Source organism: Marmota monax, unplaced genomic scaffold (genome assembly GCF_021218885.2).
Source record: "Marmota monax isolate L192 unplaced genomic scaffold, Marmota_monax_Labrador192_F-V1.1 WCK01_AAM20220418_F8-fsc00064, whole genome shotgun sequence".
Taxonomy (NCBI): Eukaryota; Metazoa; Chordata; class Mammalia; order Rodentia; family Sciuridae; genus Marmota; species Marmota monax.
Window position 1 is genome coordinate 8,403,401 of NW_026694542.1, and position 19,896 is coordinate 8,423,296.

General features: G+C 43.4%; 1 protein-coding gene across 10 annotated transcripts in view; it reads left to right on the plus strand.

Annotated features, from left to right (window-relative positions):
- Positions 1–9,609: 9,609 nt before the first annotated feature.
- Ttll6 (tubulin tyrosine ligase like 6) overlaps positions 9,610–19,896 on the plus strand; it is a 43,181-nt gene continuing 32,894 nt past the window's right edge. For 5 of the 10 annotated variants that reach the window (XR_009224572.1, XM_058571547.1, XM_058571548.1 and 2 more), the window contains exons 1-3: positions 17,513–17,553; positions 18,756–18,874; positions 19,100–19,230. Coding sequence is in view for 8 of the 10 variants with exons in the window: in XM_058571547.1 (XP_058427530.1) it covers positions 18,854–18,874; positions 19,100–19,230 (152 nt within the window). In the remaining 2 variants the exon portion in view is untranslated. Of the gene's footprint in view, positions 9,756–16,389; positions 16,606–17,102; positions 17,639–18,755; positions 18,875–19,099; positions 19,231–19,896 lie in introns of those variants that run through there. The other 5 variants (XM_046420527.2, XM_058571549.1, XM_046420531.2 and 2 more) reach the window with 5 other exon arrangements.

The window sequence follows — 19,896 nt, forward strand, 5'->3', positions numbered from 1 at the left end:
GGCGTCATAACGGTCAGCAAGCCCCGCCCCGCCGCACGGCTGGCTGGGAGTTGTAGTTGTTAGGAATGCCCCTCAGGTTTTCCTGGTCAGGAGTAGTGACAAGGGATCTATTTTATCCCCTCGAAGGAACTATTTTACACATATGTTTTTTATATATGTATTTTTTAACTTTTTTTTTTTTCAATTTTGACTGAGAAATCTCCATGCCTTTAGAGGTTCATTGAGAGTCGTTTTCATTTTCCTTTTTCCTCTTGCCACAGAATACTAAGAGTCCTATAGATGAGACTCTGGCGTTTATCATGCAATATTCCCGAGTCTCTTTGTGTTTTTTTTTTTAAATCATGTGGTGCTGGGGATGGAACCCAGGGCCTTGTGCATGCAAAGCAAGTACTCTACCAACTGAGTTACAAGCCCAGCCCCTCTTTGTGTTTTATCATTCCTTTCTATGAACAAATTATTCTTTAGAGATAATTCTTTAAGGTAGTGCTCTTTCTTTAATTAAGAACAAACTTAGCAGGACTGAGGATGTAGCTCAGTGGTAGCCCCCTTGCTTAGTATGCATGAGGCCCTGTGTTCAGTTCCCCAGTACCATAATAAATAAACTCAGCAATAAGCTCCTTATGTGAGCATGAATATCATCCTTGAAATGTGATCTCCCTGGCCTTTCTTCAACTGGAATCTTGTTAACTTGGGTTTAGCAAGAATCTCCCTACCATGATGTTGCCTCTTAGAAATTTTGCACCCATTGCCCCCTCACTCTGCTTGTTGACTATAAATTCCCACTTATCTTTATTGTATTCAATCCCCAGTTTGGTAAAAAAAAAAAAAGGAAAACTTTATTTAGGAGTATTGCAATAGGAACAAAGTGATGATAGGAGTCAGTGTACAGAAAAGTACTAAAGAGGTTGGGAGTGTAGATCAGTGACCAACACTAGCCTAGAATATGTGAGGCCCTGGGTTCCATCCCAGCACACACACACTCACAAAATTACCAAGGGGAGATATCAAGAGTAGGGAAGCTGTGGTGTGCACTCTGTAATCCCAGCAATTTGAGAAGCTGAAGCAAGAGGATTGCAAGTTCAAGGCCAGCTTTAGCAATTTAGCCAAACCTTGTCTCAAAATAAAAAAATGAAAAGGGCTTGGGATGTAGCTTGGTGGTAAAGCACCCCTGGGTTCAATCCCCAATATAACAAACAAACAGAAAGAATAGGGAAATTCTTACTAAACTAACAATAGGATTCTTGCTGAAGGGAGGCCAGGCCAGAGAATGATATTGAGAGTAGAAGAGGAAGAATTTCATCAGATATTGAGAATAATCAGATATCAAGTGTAAGGGGTTCTCTTTAACTACCTTAAGATTCCTGCTAAAACTGAACTCCCAAGAACAGACAAGGAGGAGGGGCTGGGATTGTGGCTTAGAGGTAGAGCACTCGCCTAGCATGGGCGGGACGGGGTTCGATCCTCAGCACCACATAAAAATAAAGGCATTGTGTTGTGTCCATCTAGACCTAAAAAATATTTAAAAAAAAAAAAAAAACAAGAAAAACAGTCAAGGCCAAATTGCAAAGAGGGCTTAGAGGAGCCTAGCTAAAACTTGATGGAAGAGAGAGTCTTCGTTAGAAGATTTGACAATGGATTTACTTGAAGAAGAAGCTTGGCAAGCAGAAAAAGGGATGGATGAGAGAAAATTAAAGACAAAGGGAATGAGTGGTTATGCACAGCAGTGCTGTCTGGGAGAATTCTCTGCTGCAATGGAAATGTTTGATATCTGCACTACCAGATCCAGTAGCCACTATTCATATGTGGCTATTGAGCATTTGAAATGTGGCTAATGAGACTGAGGAACTGAATTTTCATAGAACAAATTGAAATAGCTGTGGACTAGTGTCCTCTGCAGTATCTGGTGACACAGGCATGGATCCTGGGAAGGAGAAAGAGCAGGAAGCAAGTGGAGAAGAAAGTGCCCAAGCAGCAACTTCTACTTGCACCTTTACTTGCAGCATGAGCCCTGCCCAGCCCTGTGGAGGGGCAATGACATTGGCATTTGAACTTTCAATTGCATGTAAAAGAGGGTGAAAGGGATTTCCTTCTTGAATCTTGTTGTCTCTGTAACCACCTAATCCTTCCAAAGTGCAGATTGTTTCAGTGCCTAAATTTGAGAAAGAAGAGGACTACTAGGCTGAGATATGACAGAACTTTTACTATATGCAGGTCAAGTATAGTGTTTTATAAACTTCAGGAAAAACAGGGTTCAGGTGTACCTCACATTAACCACTTGTCTCTAAAATATGTAGGCAGGGCTGGGGATATGGCTCAGGCGGTAGCGTGCTTGACTGGCATGCGTGCAGCCCGGGTTCGATCCTCAGCACCACATACAAACGAAGATGTTGTGTCCGCCGATAACTAAAAAATAAATATTAAAAATTCTCTCTCTCGGGCTGGGGATGTGGCTCAAGCGGTAGCGTGCTTGCCTGGCATGCGTGTGGCCTGGGTTTGATCCTCAGCACCACATACAAAGAAAGATGTTGTGTCCACCAATAACTAAAAAATAAACATTAAAAAAAAAATTTAAAAAAAAAAAAAAAAATTCTCTCTCTCTCACTCTCTCTCTTTAAAAAAAAAATATATGTGGGCAACCCAAATCACCTATTAAACATTTCAGAAATTGCTAATATTTACAGACTTTTCCCAGCCCAAAGTGCTAACATTTAAAGGCACTTTGCAATGGTCCCTTTTACAAATTGGCATTGTTTTGTTTTTTCAAAAATTATACCAAATAATAAACTGGTATAAAAAAACTCCATAATCTCACCAATATCTTAAGTCCCTTGACTTTATTAGTTAAGATTTCTGATAAAACTGAGAAAATTAGTCTATATGACGGCCTTCCTTGAATTAGTTGATTCTATGAGGGTTATTTTATTGTTAGAGTATGTAAACAAGTCAAAATAACACCTGGCATTTTGCCAGGGGAATGTTAGAGTTCATAAACAAGTCTGGATGGTGCCTGGCAAAATGCCAGAGGGAGCGGTTTGAGAAGTAACAAAAGCAAGCCATTAAGTGTGGAGATTTCTTATTGGTTGACTGATGTATCTAGTTTATGTTAATTAGATAAGCTGTGTGGAATGTATAAATACCGCTCCTGTCCTACAATAAACAGCTCCCACTCCTGCTGTATCAATCTACACAAGTTGTTCGTCACCCCCCCCCCTCGGTTATTTTGCCCAGCCAGCCGGACTGCGGCATTTTATAACTCTGTAAATTGGAGATAATTAACAGAGAAGTAAATTCTGTCTGGTCTGATAGAAACTTAATTGTCTTCTTTCCCTTCTGGGGGAAAAAAAAACAAAAAATTTTGCTGCTGGGAGCCATTAGCCAAGTAGGTATGACAATTTCCTTGCCAGCGTACCCCATGTTGCTTAGTGGAAGGACTCGTGGAAATAGGACATTTTGCAGTGACATTGCATCTAAGGTGACCTTGCTCAAGGACCAGGGCGGATCCGGGTTTAGGGCGTTCCTGGTTTAGGACTATCCGGGTTTAGGGTGGTTCCAGGTTTTAGGTTATTCCTGCTGGGAATAGGGCGTATCCTGCTGCCTGAGTTCCCCTTGAGTTCTCACGGGATTCAGACAGTATTTTTGGGGAGAGAAGCCCAGTGGGGGTGGATTTGGGCAGAGAACGTGGATTTCCCCAGAACGTGATTGTAGACGGCTGGTGTGAGTTCGGGAATAAAGAGTTGCGTTTTGAATCTACAAGCTGTGTGGTGGCTCCTGATTTTGTGCCCAGCCAGACTGCGGCATTTTGCCTCCATTTGCAATTCCTTTCAATATTCTTTTTCTCAAATTTTGTGCTTCTTGACTTCTTTTTGGAACCATCTAACCATCTGAATGCTTTCCTCATTTGAATGTGTCAAATAAAATATCTAACACACATTCATTTTTTTAAATTTTTTTTTAAGAGAGAGAATTTTTAATATTTATTTTTCAGTTTTCAGCGGTCACAACATCTTTGTTTGTATGTGGTGCTGAGGATGGAACCCAGGCCGCACGCATGCCAGGTGAGTGCGCTACCGCTTGAGCCATATCCCCAGCCCTAACACACATTCATTTTTAAAAATCTGTATGAGAGAATTGTGGTTCTCTCTTTCTCTCTCTCCCCATCCACCCCCCTTTTTGGAAAATTCTCTCTTAGCATTTCTTCTATTTTTTTTTTTTTTTTTTGCATATAAGTCTGTGTTTGACATAATCGTAACCTTTTTTCACATTATTAGCTAAAAAACTTTTTCACATAAAACCTAATTTTTACTGGTTTCTATTTTGTTACAAGTGACTCTACCATGATTTACTTCACCATTCTCTAACCATTACATATTAAATTGCTCATTAAACAACAATAAAATAATAATAATAGCTATTATTGATGATGCTGGTGATTGAACCCAGGATCATTAAACAGTAAAGATTCTGAAGGTACTTAACTGCTTTGTAAGTCTGGATTTGACTACATATTACTGGTATTATCAGATGAAATGTTATCAGTGTATCATGCTACATATTACATACCCATGACATGCATGTGCATTGTGTGGCTACCAAAAATAAGTGTTACTGGGAAATGGATGTCCCAAGCCCTCTGAAGAAAAATGAAAGGACGGTTTTGCAGAGGGCCCTTTTGTTTTGTTTATTTTTTTTTAAAGAGAGAGAGAAGAGAGAAATTTTTAATATTTATTTTTCATTTTTCGTGGACACAACATCTTTATTCCATTTCTATGTGGTGCTGAGGATCAAACCCAGCACCCCGCACATGCCAGGCAAGTGCATTACCACTTGAGCCACTGTTTTGCTTATTTTTAAAAATTGTTTATTTGGGGGTTGTGGCTCAGTGGTAGAGCATTTGTCTAGCATGGGTTCAATTCTAAGCACCACATAAAAATAAAGGTCCACCAACAACTAATAAAATATATTTTTAAATTATTTATTATTTTTGTGGTACTGAGAATTGAACCCAGGAGAATTGTATGCTGAGCTACATCCCCAGTCCTTTTTTATTTTTTGAGACCTGGTCTCACTAATTTGCCAAGGTTAACCTTAAACTTTTGATCCTCTTGCCTCAGCCTCCTGAGTCCCTGGGATTACAGGTGTGTGCCACTGCACCACTTCCTTTTCTTCCATGTAGTGTGTTAGTACTGAGTTTGTGTCTCCTTTAGCACATAGGACAGTCTTAAGGAATGTGCTTGTTATTCCCCTTGCAGTGGAGGCACTTCTCTGGCATTTGTTCCTAGGTGCCCCCATACCAAGAAAAGGATGCATTAAAATAGCCATAAACAGCTACCTACTCTTAGGAAAAGCTGTTTCCCTAGAAGGTGAAGGAGGAAGAAGAAGAAGAAGACAGGCAAGAGAAAGACAGAAATCTGAAATTTCCATGCTTATGGCTGAACAGCCCTATTTCCAGAGACAGTCCTATTTCTAGCCCTATTTCCCATCAGATACAGCTATGCATCAAAGTGTGGAGAGCTCAAAAACAGTGTTGGGCAGCAATTTCTATTTCTCTTCTTTTTTTCTTTTTCTTCTTTTGGTACTGGGGATTAACCCCAGGGGTGCACTACCACTGAGCTACATCACAGCTTTTTTTTTTATTTTTTATCTTGAGATAGGATCTTGCTAAATTGCCAAGGCTGGACTCAAACTTGTGATCTTCCTGCTTTAGCTTCCCAAATTCCTGGGATTACAAGCCTGCTCCACTGGCTGTGTGTGTATATATATATATATATACACACACATACATACATACACTGGGAATTGAATATAGTGGCACTCTAATACTGACCTACATCCCTCGTCCCCTTTTTATTTTTTCTTTTGAAACAAGATCTCACTAAATTGCCCAAGCTGGCCTTGAACTTGCAACTCTTCTGCCTTTGTCTCTGGAGTAGCTGGGATTACAGATGTGCTATACTGTGACTAGCTTGTAATTTCTATTTTTATGTCAGTAATATCACTAGTAAGAGTGTAGAGAAGGGAACAGTGGGCTCTATGAACCCACTACAAGGCCTTGGACAGGCCAACTCACTTCTCTAGGCCTTGGTTTCTTTATCCGAAAGAAAGAGAAATGCTGGAGGGGAGGAGGGGTCTGTAAGTGTTGTGTACATATTTCTACCCATTCCCTCATGCACTGTAGACTTGAAGAAAAAAAAAAATCTGGGGTATGCAAAAGTTCACCTTACCGTCCTTGCCTCATTCCCACTCCCTATCCTTAACCCATCCCTGGAACATATATCTAGACTTTCCTTCCGCAGGACTGGCACTGGAAGAAAAGGCTTTCAGGAGGGACCTGGGTTCAGGAAGCGGGAGGCAGGATCTCTCTGTAATTAATTTCATGAAAGAAGAATCCCATGCTGAGAAAATTCTGTGTGTCAACTGTAGAGCAAACAATCTTCTGAGGGTTTCATTATTGTTTTACCCTTTATTTATCAAGTCACTTGGGTGCTTTAGGGACAAAACAGTGAAAATAACATCTCAGGCTTGTTTTTACTCCCCCCACCCCCCAATCCCACCTTGCTTTTCTCTGAGTTGGAATTCAGAGAAGGGGATGCAGTCAACACTTTTGTTTAAAAAAATTTTTTTTAGTTGTAAATGGACACACAATATCTTTGTTTATTAATTTATTTTTTATGTGGTGCTGAGGCTCAAGCCCAGTGCATCATACCTGCGAGGTATTAAGTGCTGTACCACGGAGCCACAACCCCGCAGTCAACACTCTTTGACATCTGGGAAGACCCTCCCCGCAGTCAACACTCTTTGACATCTGGGAAGACCTTCCACCTTTCATGCCCAGTCCAGAAAGTCCCTCAGTGTTTGCCACGTGGGGTTTTCTGATTTGGGTCTGCCTGGTACAAATCACTGATGTTCTTTGATTTCCTGGCTTCATTCTGGCCCTGGAGAGTGTGCCTGACCGTGGAAGCCTGCTTTGGCCTACATATTGGGGCCGCTCTACCATTTACCCTGTTGGCTCCTGTCATTACCCCTGAAAGGACAGCGGTGCCAGGATCTGGCCTATTAGCTCCCGCTGCAGCCAACCGTCTCTCATAAATAACCAGTTGTCAGGGATTTTAATGGAAACCCTCTGGAAGCTGTAAATCTTTGCTGCTCCCTTCTGCATCCTCTCCCTCATTTCCATCACAATATCACTCCTGAGGGACAAGAAACCGAAGCGTCAGCCTGGTGGAGCAGATTGGTAGGACACTGGGGAGAGAAAAAGGTGGGGTGGGGGAGGGGAACAGAGTTAGGACTGTTTGTCTTAGGGAAGCATCTGCTGGGGGACCAGTTGATGGTGGTCACCTGGGCCCTTAGGGCTCTGGAGAGGGGGAGGGGCAGTACAGCTTGGGCCACCTGCAGGGTAGAGGGAAGAGGACTATGTGGCAGAGAGGTTTCTGGGAGCAGCAGATGGGCTGCTGATTCCACCTTGGGCTTCTCTGTTCACTCCACTTCTCTGTTCACTTTTCTGTTCATTTACACTCCATGTAAGCTTCTTGTCACAGACTTCTGGTATCCATGGGGCTAAGCTACACCTTTACCTATAGCCTCCTGCTCTTGCAAATAAGCAGGTAAAGGGGCAGTTTCTTTGGCTCGGAGGAGCTTAGGTTACCAACCTAGGTTCAAATGCTGACAACATCATATGCATATAGTAAGTAACTCCCCAAACAGCTGGGGATAAAGGCTTACATACCAGCTTTATAGGGAAGGGGGTGTTTTAGGGCTTCAAAGGATGGGAGGTTCTTATGAGGCTGTTGACAGAATTTTTTAAGAATGTACAAGGAGAAAAACTCCTTGAGAGAGACGCTCCCTCCATAGAGGGTTTGTGACAGGTGCTTTATTTAGATAAGGGAAATTAACATAGGATTTCTTTCTGCATGTGCTGCAGATCAAATGGGTTTTCACTTTCAAATAATATTTAGACAACCTTTAATTTAATTTTACTAGTTTAATTTTTCAGTACTGGAGATTGAACCTAAGGGTGTTCTAACCCTGGAGCTACACCCCAGCATCCCAGTCCTTTTTTTTTTTTTTTTCCATTTCCCAGGTTGGTTCAAGCTTTTGATTCTCCTGCCTCAGCCGCACAAGTAGCTGGGATTACAGACATGCATTTCTATGCTATGCAAGTTTTTTGTTTTTGATTTTTGAAGTCCCTTCACTGCCATTTCCTCCATATTCTATCACAGCACAGCATGAAGTGCTGGGCACACCCATGGGCACAATGCTCCCAATGAGTTCGCTCAAATCCTCCAGGAAGCTTTCCTGGATTAATCCCCAAAGGGTCCCCATCAGAAATGTGGCTTCTGCCCCTTCTCTTAGAATTTTGGACTGTAGCTTTCCTGAGAAGGTACAGTTTTTCTTCCTCCTTTTGTTGCTCATTAAGTGACCAGCAAAGGCTCTATTCTCAGCAGAGAGGATGATCCTAGAGACTAAACCTTTCCCATAGAAGTGACCACATTTCAGTGGCATTGCATCAAACCCCTGAAAATTTCTCATGACTGAAGAAGTAAGGACATTGACAACAAGAAAGCATTGTCTAAAAACACTATAGTTGCCAGGCGCGGTGTGGCAGGAGGACCGCGAGTTCAAAGCCAGTCTCAACAATGCCAAGGCAGTAAGCAACTCAGTGAGACCCTATCTCGAAATAAAATACAAAATAGGCCTGGGAATGTGGCTCAGTGGTCTAGTGCCCCCGAGTTCAACCCCTCGTAGCCGTCCCCCAATACATAAGATAAAACACTATAGTTTATGCACTTAAAATCGACCCTTTGATCTTTCACCAAATCCTGAATTAATCCAGGCAGAAAGACCTCCTCTCTGCCTACCAGTCCTTTGCAGGCTGCAGTCTGGGCGAGGTATGAGGAACGGCGAGAAAAGTACAAATATTTGAATCCAGTCACTACCACGGTTTCCCACTCTGAGGACAGTCAAATGGTTGTGGTGAGAAACCGAGACCCCTGACCCCTTAAGCCTCATTGACTTTTCAGTCGGTCTGGGTGGCACTCTTATTAATCAGGTCGATGTCCTGATTCAGAAAGTCTGAGCGGTACATGGCTGATTGGCAACACCCATTTTACTGTGAAAGAAGCTAAGCCTCAGATAGGTAATGTGGACTGCCCAAGGTCACACAGGCAAAAGAGGCCTGCGACTGCGATCCTGACTTGAGTCTCCATCCACTGCTCTCCAGCTTCTGGTTTCGGCAATTGACCGTCGTTGGAGGGCTTAAGTTCAAGTCCTTCCCTCCCCGCGGCGGGTGCAGCCGGAGCTCGGGAGCTAGTCTTTCGGACAGCGCCGGTGCACTGCGCTCGGTAGGCGCCGGCCAGGGTGAACCTCCGCGGGAACTCCGATCGCTGGGTGAGGGCTGGGGAGGAGCCCCGCGGAGGTCGAGGGGTAGTCGCGCCCCTTAGCTGTAGGGAGCCGGTGCGTCCCCAGCGTCTCCCGGGACAACCTCAGCGCTTCCCTCTACCAGCTCTGGGACGGTTGATTAGATTCGGAGGGAGGGGCCATGGCCCGCTAATGCAGGGGCCAATCGAAGTCCGGAGACGTCCTGTATGTAAATATGAGAGACTGGCGGACGCGGAGTTAGGAGGAGAGCGGGCTGGATTTGGGGTTGTCTGGCAGCCAATGGGAGCGTCTCTCTTTACTCCTCCCGGGGAGCCTGCAGGTGTGGCTGTGAGCGGTGCGGGCCGTAGAGCTCGGGCGAGACCGCGTAGAAGGATTCGCGGGTAAGAGCGCCCCCGAAGTCCGGTGCTGGCCCCAAACCGCGGCCTCTTAATGCCTCCCCACCACGGCAAACCTGACTCGACACGTCCCCTTACCCCATCTGAGACCCAGTTCCCAGGGCTGCCCTCTGCCAGCTACTCACCCTCACAGCCCCTCAGCTCCGCAGCTCGTCTCTTCTCACCCCGCCCTGTTAACGCTCGCTTCCGGCTTCCCCCGATTTCCTAAACTCGGTGCCACCTGTGAAATGTCCCTTAGTTACAAGCGATCCCTGGGACTCCCAACAGCCCTTCACCTCCTTCTTCACCGTCGTGGGTTCTTCTTTTCGTCAGTTTTCTTCCTTGGGCTTCGCATTTTTCCTGCCTCCTTTCCTCCCTCTTTCCCTTCCACTTGTTATTTCTCACCCCTTCTGAGGGAATATTCTTCCAGGTTTGAGGAAATTTATTTCTGGGATTTAAATTCTAGGAAAAAAAAATATTACTTACATTTGGGGTTGAAATGGGAAGGGGGCTAACGTTTATTAAGCACTGATATGCGCCGGGTGCTCCAGAAAGTTATTTAATATTTACACCAATCCTGCCATTACTTTTTAAAAAAAAATTTTTATGATATGGCACATATTTTGAACGAAGCTCTGCTTTAAGAGCATTAGAAATGTTAACACAGTCTTTAGAATGGTCTCATGATTTGTCTGTTATTATCCTCATTTTTTTAATGAGGAAACTGAGGTACAGAGCTGGAATCTGTTTTTGCTAATATTGTCTTGAATATTATGAAGAAAATGACTAGACATGAACCTAACCTGAAAATTACATCTTCCGATCTTGCAGAATTCCTAAATTTCTAGCAGAATAAAAGATGGCATCTGAGTTTGCAAGATTCTTATCTTTCCCAGTGAAAGTGGCCTGTTGTTTTCAGGACTTCTTAATTGGCAGAGCCGTTGAGCAATTTGATTCCACATCTCTTTGTTGTTAGTTTATATTTTGCTAAAATTCCAAAGGTGGCTAAAAGGAAAAGCAAAGAGGCTGCAAAAGGCATCTTCTTTCATCCTGTCTGGATCAAAGCTCAAATACTCTGAATGAGAAGTTTTTAATCTCTTGTGGGTCCTATAAGCATAAAGAAGATAAGGAATGAAGAAAGGAAATAATAAAGTGGCTCCCATGCCATATTGAGTCAGAAGGGCTAAGCTGAAAGCTAGATCCAGAGGTATCTCCTCTACATTCTTTTGTCCCCACTCCATTCATCATTTTCCAAGAGCTGGTTACTGGAGGCTTCAGAGGGACCCTTCTAGTAGGGAAACAAGAGCCAAAACATGAAAGAGGGTGTGTGAAGGAAAACCTATTATTTGGGAAAAGAGGAGGAAGTTTCAGGCAGACAAAAGAGGAGAGTCCTTCAGACTGGAAGAAAAGTCCAGACTATAAATGGAAGGAATGAAAGAATTTGGCTAACCTTTTAAACATGTTCCTATATCATCCTTTCCTACCCCCATCCCACCCTGTCTCTCTCCCAGGGCTGGGGATTGAACCCAGGGACACCCTACCACTGAGCTACATCTCCAGCTCTTTTTAATTTTTATTTTGAGACAAGGTCTTACTAAGTTGCTTAAGGTCTCTCTAAACTGCTGAGACTGGCCTTGAACTTGTGACCTGTCTTAGCATCCCAAGACACTGGGATTACAGGCATGCACTACTGCCATGCTTCCTATCATTCTTATTTTAATCACCCACAAAATTATTCTTTCCTCCCACTAATGGACATTTGTATTCATTCAATCTTGGCAAAAGAAAGCATTAAACATTTCCCAGTGAAAAGAAGAGTAGTCAAATGTGTAGTCCTTCAGAAGTGGAAACCAGACATGGACTCCAAGTTTTTTCCAAATAACCTGTAGGGAGTTTGCCTCCAGCCATCCCAGTGCTCAATTACTCCCCCTGGTGGCCAATAAAGAGTATTTTCATGCTCCCTAACTAAGAATGAAGTTGACAGCCTCTGGTTTGGAAGATCTCAAGATCAAACCCATACTTAAATGGAAGGAAACAACAGTGTTTTTTCACCATCCTAACTATCCTATTTGGAAAAGTGAACTGAACGTCTCTTGCATCATTAAGAAAAATTGGGCCAGCCTGGGAAACTTAGCAGACCCTGCCACAAAATAAAAAATGAGATGGTTGATGTAGCCTAGGGGTAGAGCACCCCTAGGGTTCAATTCCTAGTACCAAAGGGGTACAGGGGGGAAAGAAAGTAAAACAAAAGAGAACAACTGAACATGCTATTTACTGTGTTTTGTTTGTTGCATTGGTAGCAAAGCTCTTAGTCTTCTTTTTCAAACTCTCCAAACTACTTAGTCCACTTTGCCTGCTGTTCTTGCGCAATTTTTTTTTTTTTAACCAGAGATTAAACCCAGGGTTGCTTAATCACTGAGCCACATCTCCAGCCCCTGGCCCTCCTTATTTTTTTGAGACAGGTTCTGGCTGAATTGCTTAGGATCTCACTAAGTTGCTAAGGCTGGCTTTGCATTCACAGTCCTCCTGCCTCAGCCTCCTGAACCACTGGAATTACAGGCATGTGTCATCATACCCAGAAGCGTCCTTGAACAATGCAAAGAGAATTATGCAGGGTAGGAAGCAGAGGTTTTGGTCCTGGCTCCAATGACTTGCCCTCCAGCTCTGTGCACATCCCCTTTCCTAGAGTCCAGACCAGTGGCAGTACTGGGGGGGGGAGAAATTTCAAAACCTCCTCTAAAAAGTAAATAGACATTCTTCAAAGTCCCTCCAAGAGCTAATATTCAGGAATTCCATAATATCTTAAAATTATTCTAATTACACCCCTAATAAGAGCCCTGGTATAATGTGCATATTGGTGAAAATAAGGGAAAGAGTGAAAACGAATACAAAGCAGAAACAACAGAGCTATTCCCAGGTTATGAAGAATCCAGAGAGATGTGAACTTCGTTGGAAATTTAGGAGCAGTTGGCTTTAAGGGATGTGGGGACACTTTATTTATTTATTTATTTATTTATGGTAATGCTGGGGATTGAACTCAGGCACATTAGATAAGTGTTCTACTGCAAAGCTCTATGACCGGACTGAAATAATTAATTTTAAGGAACTAACGTCATCAAGGCTGCATCTGGGTGCAGTTTCTGATTTCCTTTCTGCAACTAGGAAATCAATTACTTTATAATCACACCATTTATGGGTGATCGGCTGAGAAGAAAAAACAGCAGAGTGTAGAGGAGAGAGAGGCTGTGGGGTCAGACAGACATGTGTTCTAAGTCCCAGATGTGCCCCTTACTTTCCTCTCTGTGCCTCAGTCTGCCATCAGAAGTCCAGGGTCATACAGCTGATAGTGATAGACAGCACTTCGTGAGTACCAACGATGAGCCAGGCACTGTTCTAGGAACTTTATATTGTATTAAGTCAAATGAGTTAACTTGTTTATTTCCCATAGTTGGGGTAAGCCATTTTACAGATGAGGTTAAGTAACTGCAGAAGGAGGTTAAGTAAACCACCTAAAAGTTAGGTATTTGGGAAGTGATAGAGCTAGAATTTATTTCATTTTTAATTTTTATTTTGTGGTATTGGCGATTCAACCCAGGGACACTCAGGTCCCCTGAGCTATACAGCCCCAGCATTTCTTTCTTTTTTTTTTTTTTCGAGTTGCTTAGGCTGGCCTCAAACTTGTGATCCTCTGCTTCAGCTTCCAGCGTCACTAGGATTACAGGTGTTCACCAGCAGGCACAGCTTGGCAACTACATCTATCAACTATAGCAATAACAACACATTACTGGGCCAAGTGAATGCTTCTACAGGTTGGGTTCAGGATGGAAGTCTCCAGCAGGCAACCTTTGAATGAGATATTCTCTTTTAGGAGACTTTGGAGAGAAGCCAGCAGGTTTCTGCCTTATAAATTAAATAGGGAGGTTGGGAAAGAGAAAGACAAAGCAAAAAATAATCACGTGTGGCAAAGACTATTGTCTGCCATCTCCCACCTGTCTCCGGTGCCACCCAGGTACTTGTGTCATAGGCAGCCTAGAATACAGGGGAATGTAGGCAAGAATGCCATGGTGAACCCATCCCTCCTAAAGTTCATGGGCTTAGCTCCTTGCACTATGGGTCTGAGCCCTTCTCATGAAAGGACAAGCCATTTGACCTTTTTGTTTGTCTGGTTGGTTAGTCTCTTTGAGGCAGACAAATATAAGCAGCCATGATTAGTTCTGACCACTTGGGTAAGGATTTGAAAAAGGGCAAAGATAACTTCTGACTCCAGAGGTCAAATTCAGAGTCAGTTTCTCCCCAAGTTAACATTAACCTTTAGGTAAACGAGCCACTCCTCCTTGAGGGCTTGGTAAACAGGAGCCGTTGTGGAGGGCTAGGGGAGTGGAGCTGGCCGTTTACCTGCAAGGAAGGGAGCAGCCCAAGGTCAAGATTCATGTTCCTTAGTTCTCTTGAACTTTGCCAAGTATATGCCCTGTCAATGAGAAAAACTTTACATTACAAAGCTCAGGTTTTATCTGTCAGTTGCATGGAGTACAACTCTTTTTCCCCCTGCTCCGCTGTCACCATAAAGGGACTTGGGTACAAATGATAATGAGAGACAGAAAATAAGTGGCAATCTTTGGTCCATGTAATAATTCTGCCTGTCTTTCTCCCAGGGGTGATTATAAGCATTCAATGAGAGTATGCATATGAAAATTGTTTGCAAAGCCCAAAGAACTATCCCACTTTAGGGTTTATTGTTAAATTATTCATGGATAGCCTTCCTAGTGAGAGCTCCCACCCTGACACCAAATTAGCTTTGGGAAAAGGGCAGAGAGAGGTAGAAGGGTATAACGTTAAAGACATGGCTGTAGGGTATAAGAGTTAGCTAGAATTAGCAAGTTTAATTGCAGAGGGGAGGTGATTCCCGAGAGATTGTGTACCTCTGGTGAGCCTGCTATAATTGCATGTTGCTAGTAGTAGTTAGTAAAAATTGTTGAAACCCCTCTGGGAAACAACAAGGTAAAAAAGAAAAAAAATATGTATACTAGAAGCTACACAATTTTCCTATAATTAGGACTATAATCTTCAGTTATTAATTTAAGAAAATAATCCCCCAAAAGTAAAAGACCCTCTCTAAAAGTATGGGGGGGTTGTTGGTATTATTTTTCCTCTGGCATCTTACTATTTTGCCCAGGCTGGTCTTAAAACTCCTGAGCTCAAGCAATCCTCCTCCCTTAGCGTCCCCAGTAGTTGGGGCTACAGATTCGTACCACCAAGCCCATTTGGAAAATATATATTTTAGAGTTATTTACATAAGATTAAAAATTGGAAGCAACTTAACATTTCCAACAACAAGACAATGGTTAGTTAAATATGGACGCATTCCTTCTATGGAATATTGCACAGCCATTAAAAACTAGGAACCTGCAAACTTTGCCACCACTTAAAGGATGTTTACAGTTTATGATATTATGTGGGCAAAAAGCAGATACAAAATTGACTACAATAATTGTGCTTGAAAATTAAGAATAAAAGAAGGCACAGATGAGTCAAAGTTGCTCTGCCCCACTTCTAAGGAGTTTGTTTGCAGTGAACCCAGGGCCTTCAGCATGCTAAGCAAGCCCTCTACTACTGAACTATATCCCAGCCTACCGTTCCCTATTTTTAAAGAATCCTGTAATGTATTTTCAATAATAATAAGAGTGTGTGGGAGGAAAAGATAGTAAATAGCAAAATAACTATGAGTATCAAAAGAGAGGAGCTAAAATGGTGAGGAGCTTGGTAGGATTTTAGGAGGTAAAGAGAGGAAGGGAGAGCACTAGAAAAGGAGCCTTATGGCCACAGGAGCCTTGGATGTAAGAGAATTCGCATTAATTGGGCCTAGCATATCTGGGTTACCCAAAGTGAACTAAGCACATTCCTAAAGAGTATTGAAGGAGGAACATTAAAGTTCACTTTTAAAAATTTGATATTTGAAAATTCAAGCAATCATCGAAGATGTCTCTTGGGGATCAGGAGGATGAGAACTTTGCTGTACTTCCTTGTATGTGTTTTTTGATTTGGTGTTATTTTTAATTTGGAGTGGATGGTAAGGGAGATGTTATAGACTTTTCTGTGGTGGGCATACTTGAAGGTCTGCATTTGACCCTGGACTTGAATCTTACAGTCAGCTACAAATCAGCACTGTACTCCATGAATGAGCATTGCATTTATTTTCAGGCCTGAAGATTACTATGTGGGGAGTTGGATGTAATACTGAAAGAGTTAACAGCTTAAATGCACCTCCACTGCACCCTCGGGGACAAGCTCCCTCAGCTAGGAAGGCTTCAGGCTTGGTTCTGAAGCTGTCTCCAGACACTTACTTTAATAAGATTGTTTACCAAGTAGTGTCATGCACAGCATCTCAGCCTGCTCTGGAAAACCCCAGGAGGCAAAAACCAAGGCTAGGGTGGGCTGGGTTAAGTCCCCAAAGGACGTAGTCAATGGCAAAAGGTGAAATGGGCTCCTTCCCAGAGCTTGCACTAACTGGGGAGGTGGGTTGGCATTTTATACAACCTGTTGCCTTGTCTTGGAATTCCAGTTCACTACCCACATGCGCAGGGGAGGGGGTCCCCCTGCAGGTGGGTCTGTGTAAGTACCATTCCTTCTGCTCTTTCTCCAGGGGTAGCTGGTATTTCCCCAGAGCCTCCTTCCAAGTCAGGAAGATGCCACAGTGCCTGACTTCTGAAGGTAAAAAAAGAGCAGACTCCAAAGAGAGGGAGAACTGTTCCATAGAAGATCTAAAAGAAATCATCACCCTGGCTTTTGTGAGAGAGAACACACAAAAGGGGTTTCAGGAGGCCCGTCAGCAAAGCAAGAAGAAGAGGAAGAAAAAGAGGTTAGGATTGGAAATTGGGAATGGGACTCCATGTTGGGAAGAACAGGAAGGACCTGGAGGGAAGGAGGCTTGATAGAGTAAAGGAAAATTGTGAAGCTGTCAAACCCACTCTGCTTTTCAGTTCACATAAAAAGAAGGCTCTTTTGATGGTTTGTTTTATAGAATCAAATAATCATGTATAAAACTGCACCTTGTCCTAATTTTCATTCTATTTATGTTTAGAATGCCTTTCAAAAAATGAGTAAAGAGAGAGAATTTCCTTGCATAAGTATAAGAAAGGGCTTATTTAGGGCTGGGGTTGTGGCTCAGTGGTAGAGTGCTTGCCTTGCCCATGTGAGCTTTGATCCTCAGCCCCACATAAAATAAAAATTAAAAAAGGTATTTTTTAAAAGTGCTTATTTGTTCTGAGAATTTAATACACTTTAAATATAATAGAACCATGCTATTGTATTAGGATCTGACTGTAGCTTGTGCATTCCAGTTCTTGTTTAATATTTTGCCAGGTCTTGCTCCATTCAGACTGATTAGTGTCTGAAAGATTGTCTGCTTTCTCACTGACAGCTTCCCTCCTGTGCAGAAGAAGAGAGAAGCAAGTATTTTGGCCAAAAATATTTTAAATTCCTGTTCCCGATGGACTACTGGAGTAAAAGGACTAAGAAAATGATGTTAATATGAAGCTGCATGCTAAATTAGCTATAATTGCAATATAGACTCTATATCCCATGGACAGGGTAACAGTACTGATTCCATGCTTTCTGCCACTCTGTACCCATTCATGTCCTCAGTGATGGGAATAGTTGAATCAGGCTTAATGTGATAGCTTAGGCTTCATGCAGCTCCACCTGGGACAGGATGTTTCTGGGTGCAGTCTGTCTCTGTCTTGTGCTTTCCTTTTTCTCTTTTCCAGATGATTGGTGATTAATCTATCCAGCTGCCGGTATGAGAGTGGTGAGCATTTCAATGCGAAGGATCGGGGACAAGGACCTACCATTTCCCCCTGTGACGTTGGGAAAGGTCACTCTTGATGTTGAGGGTATTCTTGAGAAAAAAGGGTGTTCTTCAAACCCCCTTCCTTGGTTCCTCTGGCTCCACAAACTATTTGAGAGAGTTGGGAATCTCATTCCAAGAATCATGGGTTTCGATCCCCGTGGCATATTTTTCAGCTATCTGTAATGCTTACAGTGACTGGGGCTGGGTGCTGTGGTGCATGCCTGTATGCCCATTGGCTCAGGAGGCTGAGGCGGGAGGATCACAAGTTCAAAGCCAGCCTCAGCAAAATCAAGGCACTAATCAACTCAATGAGACCCTGTCTACAAAATAGGGCTGGAGATGTGGCTCAGTGGTCAAATGCCCCTGAGCCCCTGAATTCAATCCCTGGTGCAAATATATATATGTATATATATATAGTGACTGAGGATCTCATTGTAGAAGAGGCAGCTGTTGCTGCAGTCAATGGCCCTGTTTTAGAACATATGTCACAATCCAGCAGTCTGAGGCTAACCCTGGTCTACAGACTTGCTTTGTGTTACAGAGCACAGTGTTGTTGCCTTTGTGTTTGAGTTCAAATTCTAATGTCCTGGCCTGCTCTTGTCCTCTCCTGGTTACTGCAGGTCCTCCTTCCTTCTTATGCCTAGGAAGGAAGGCATCTGGCCTGTGCTGAAATCAGTTTTTTAGCTATTAATACTAATATGGGGCAGGAAAGAAAGATGTGATAGTGGTATATATGGTTTTGAAATACATTGTCTAAATTTTTTTTTCCTGCCAATTTACCTCACTAGTTAAGATTAGCTCTGCTTGGTGTTAAGGATCAGTTTGTATTTTCTGAACACTCAGGGCTTGGTGTTTAGGAGAAAGCCAGAGGCTTGCTTCCTGGCAAGGGGAAGCCAAGGCGGGTCAAACATTTACCCCAGATAACTTTCTGTGGCAATCACTGCATACTGGCTGTGTTCTTCAACAGCTTCCAACTCTCCATGTTCCTTTCTTGGTAGTGGTACATCCAGACAGGGAAAGATGGCTTACAGTCCTAAGGAGCTGGGTCTCTTGTTCCAGTACTTGGGTCTGGAACTACCTAGAAAAGGAACCTCCCCATCCTTTGCTCCTCCTTTGCTTCCTGGGCGAACAGGACATTTCTTTCTTCAATTCCATTGCAGTGCGTAGGGTGGCCCAACAGTATGGCCTTCGAGAGGGAGGTGACAACGATGACTGGACTCTGTACTGGACGGACTACTCGGTATCACTGGAGAGGGTGATGGACATGAAGAGCTACCAGGTATTTTCCTCAATTTAAGTGTGACATCTGCCCAGTCCCCCCCCAACTCCCTTTTTGTGGTGCTGGGGATTGAACCCAGGGCCTTGTGCATGCGAGAAGCAGGCACTCTACCAACTGAACTATATCCCCATCCAGGGCCCCCATTTTTAATCACTGACGCTTGAGGGGAATCTCAGAGTGCTCCCATGTCCTCCCATTGTTCATGAATTACTGCTTCCCTCGTAGAAGATCAATCACTTCCCTGGGATGAGTGAAATCTGCCGCAAGGACTTGCTGGCTAGGAATATGAGCCGCATGTTAAAGATGTTCCCTAAAGATTTCCACTTTTTCCCTAGGACCTGGTGTCTTCCTGCTGAGTGAGTGAGCCCAGATTTCCTTCTCTTCCCCACCCCTATTTACATTTCCCTCCTGCCCTGATTCCCTGGTTGCTACTTTCCCTTCCCATAAGATCTCCCATCTCTCTCTATACTGTCCAGGAAGAGAAAGGATAAAGGGTGTGTCCAAGGTTGAGAACACACAGGACTCTGCCTATAAAATGAGATGACAATTAAGGGCCGGGTGCCTTGGAGCCTGTACCTGTAGTTGGATGAGAGTTTGTTCTGACCCTGAAGGATGTTGATCTTGAACTCCTTCCAACCATTTAACTGTTCTGTTTCTGAATTTTTTAGGACCAGGAGCTCCTCTGGAGATAGTGGGGTTGGGGTTGATTAGCACCCAGGGTAGGAGCAGGGAGGACTGCCTGCCTCTGTCCCATGTAGTGTCGGGCTGGACGGGCAGCCCTGTCCCTTTTTGCTCTCATTTTATCCATTTCAAAGCTGGACCTCCATTCCTGATAGGCAAAATGCTCTGGAGAAATCTGAGATGGCATGAGCACAAGCAGGGGTATAATCTGGTGGTTGAGACAAGGCAGGGGTAGTGTGACATGCCACCGTCTGTTTTTACACTCACATGGCAAGGGCAGAAGAGGAATCCCACTCTCCCCTCTCCTCCCAAGACTTCCTTAAACCAGGAGCTCCCAGCCT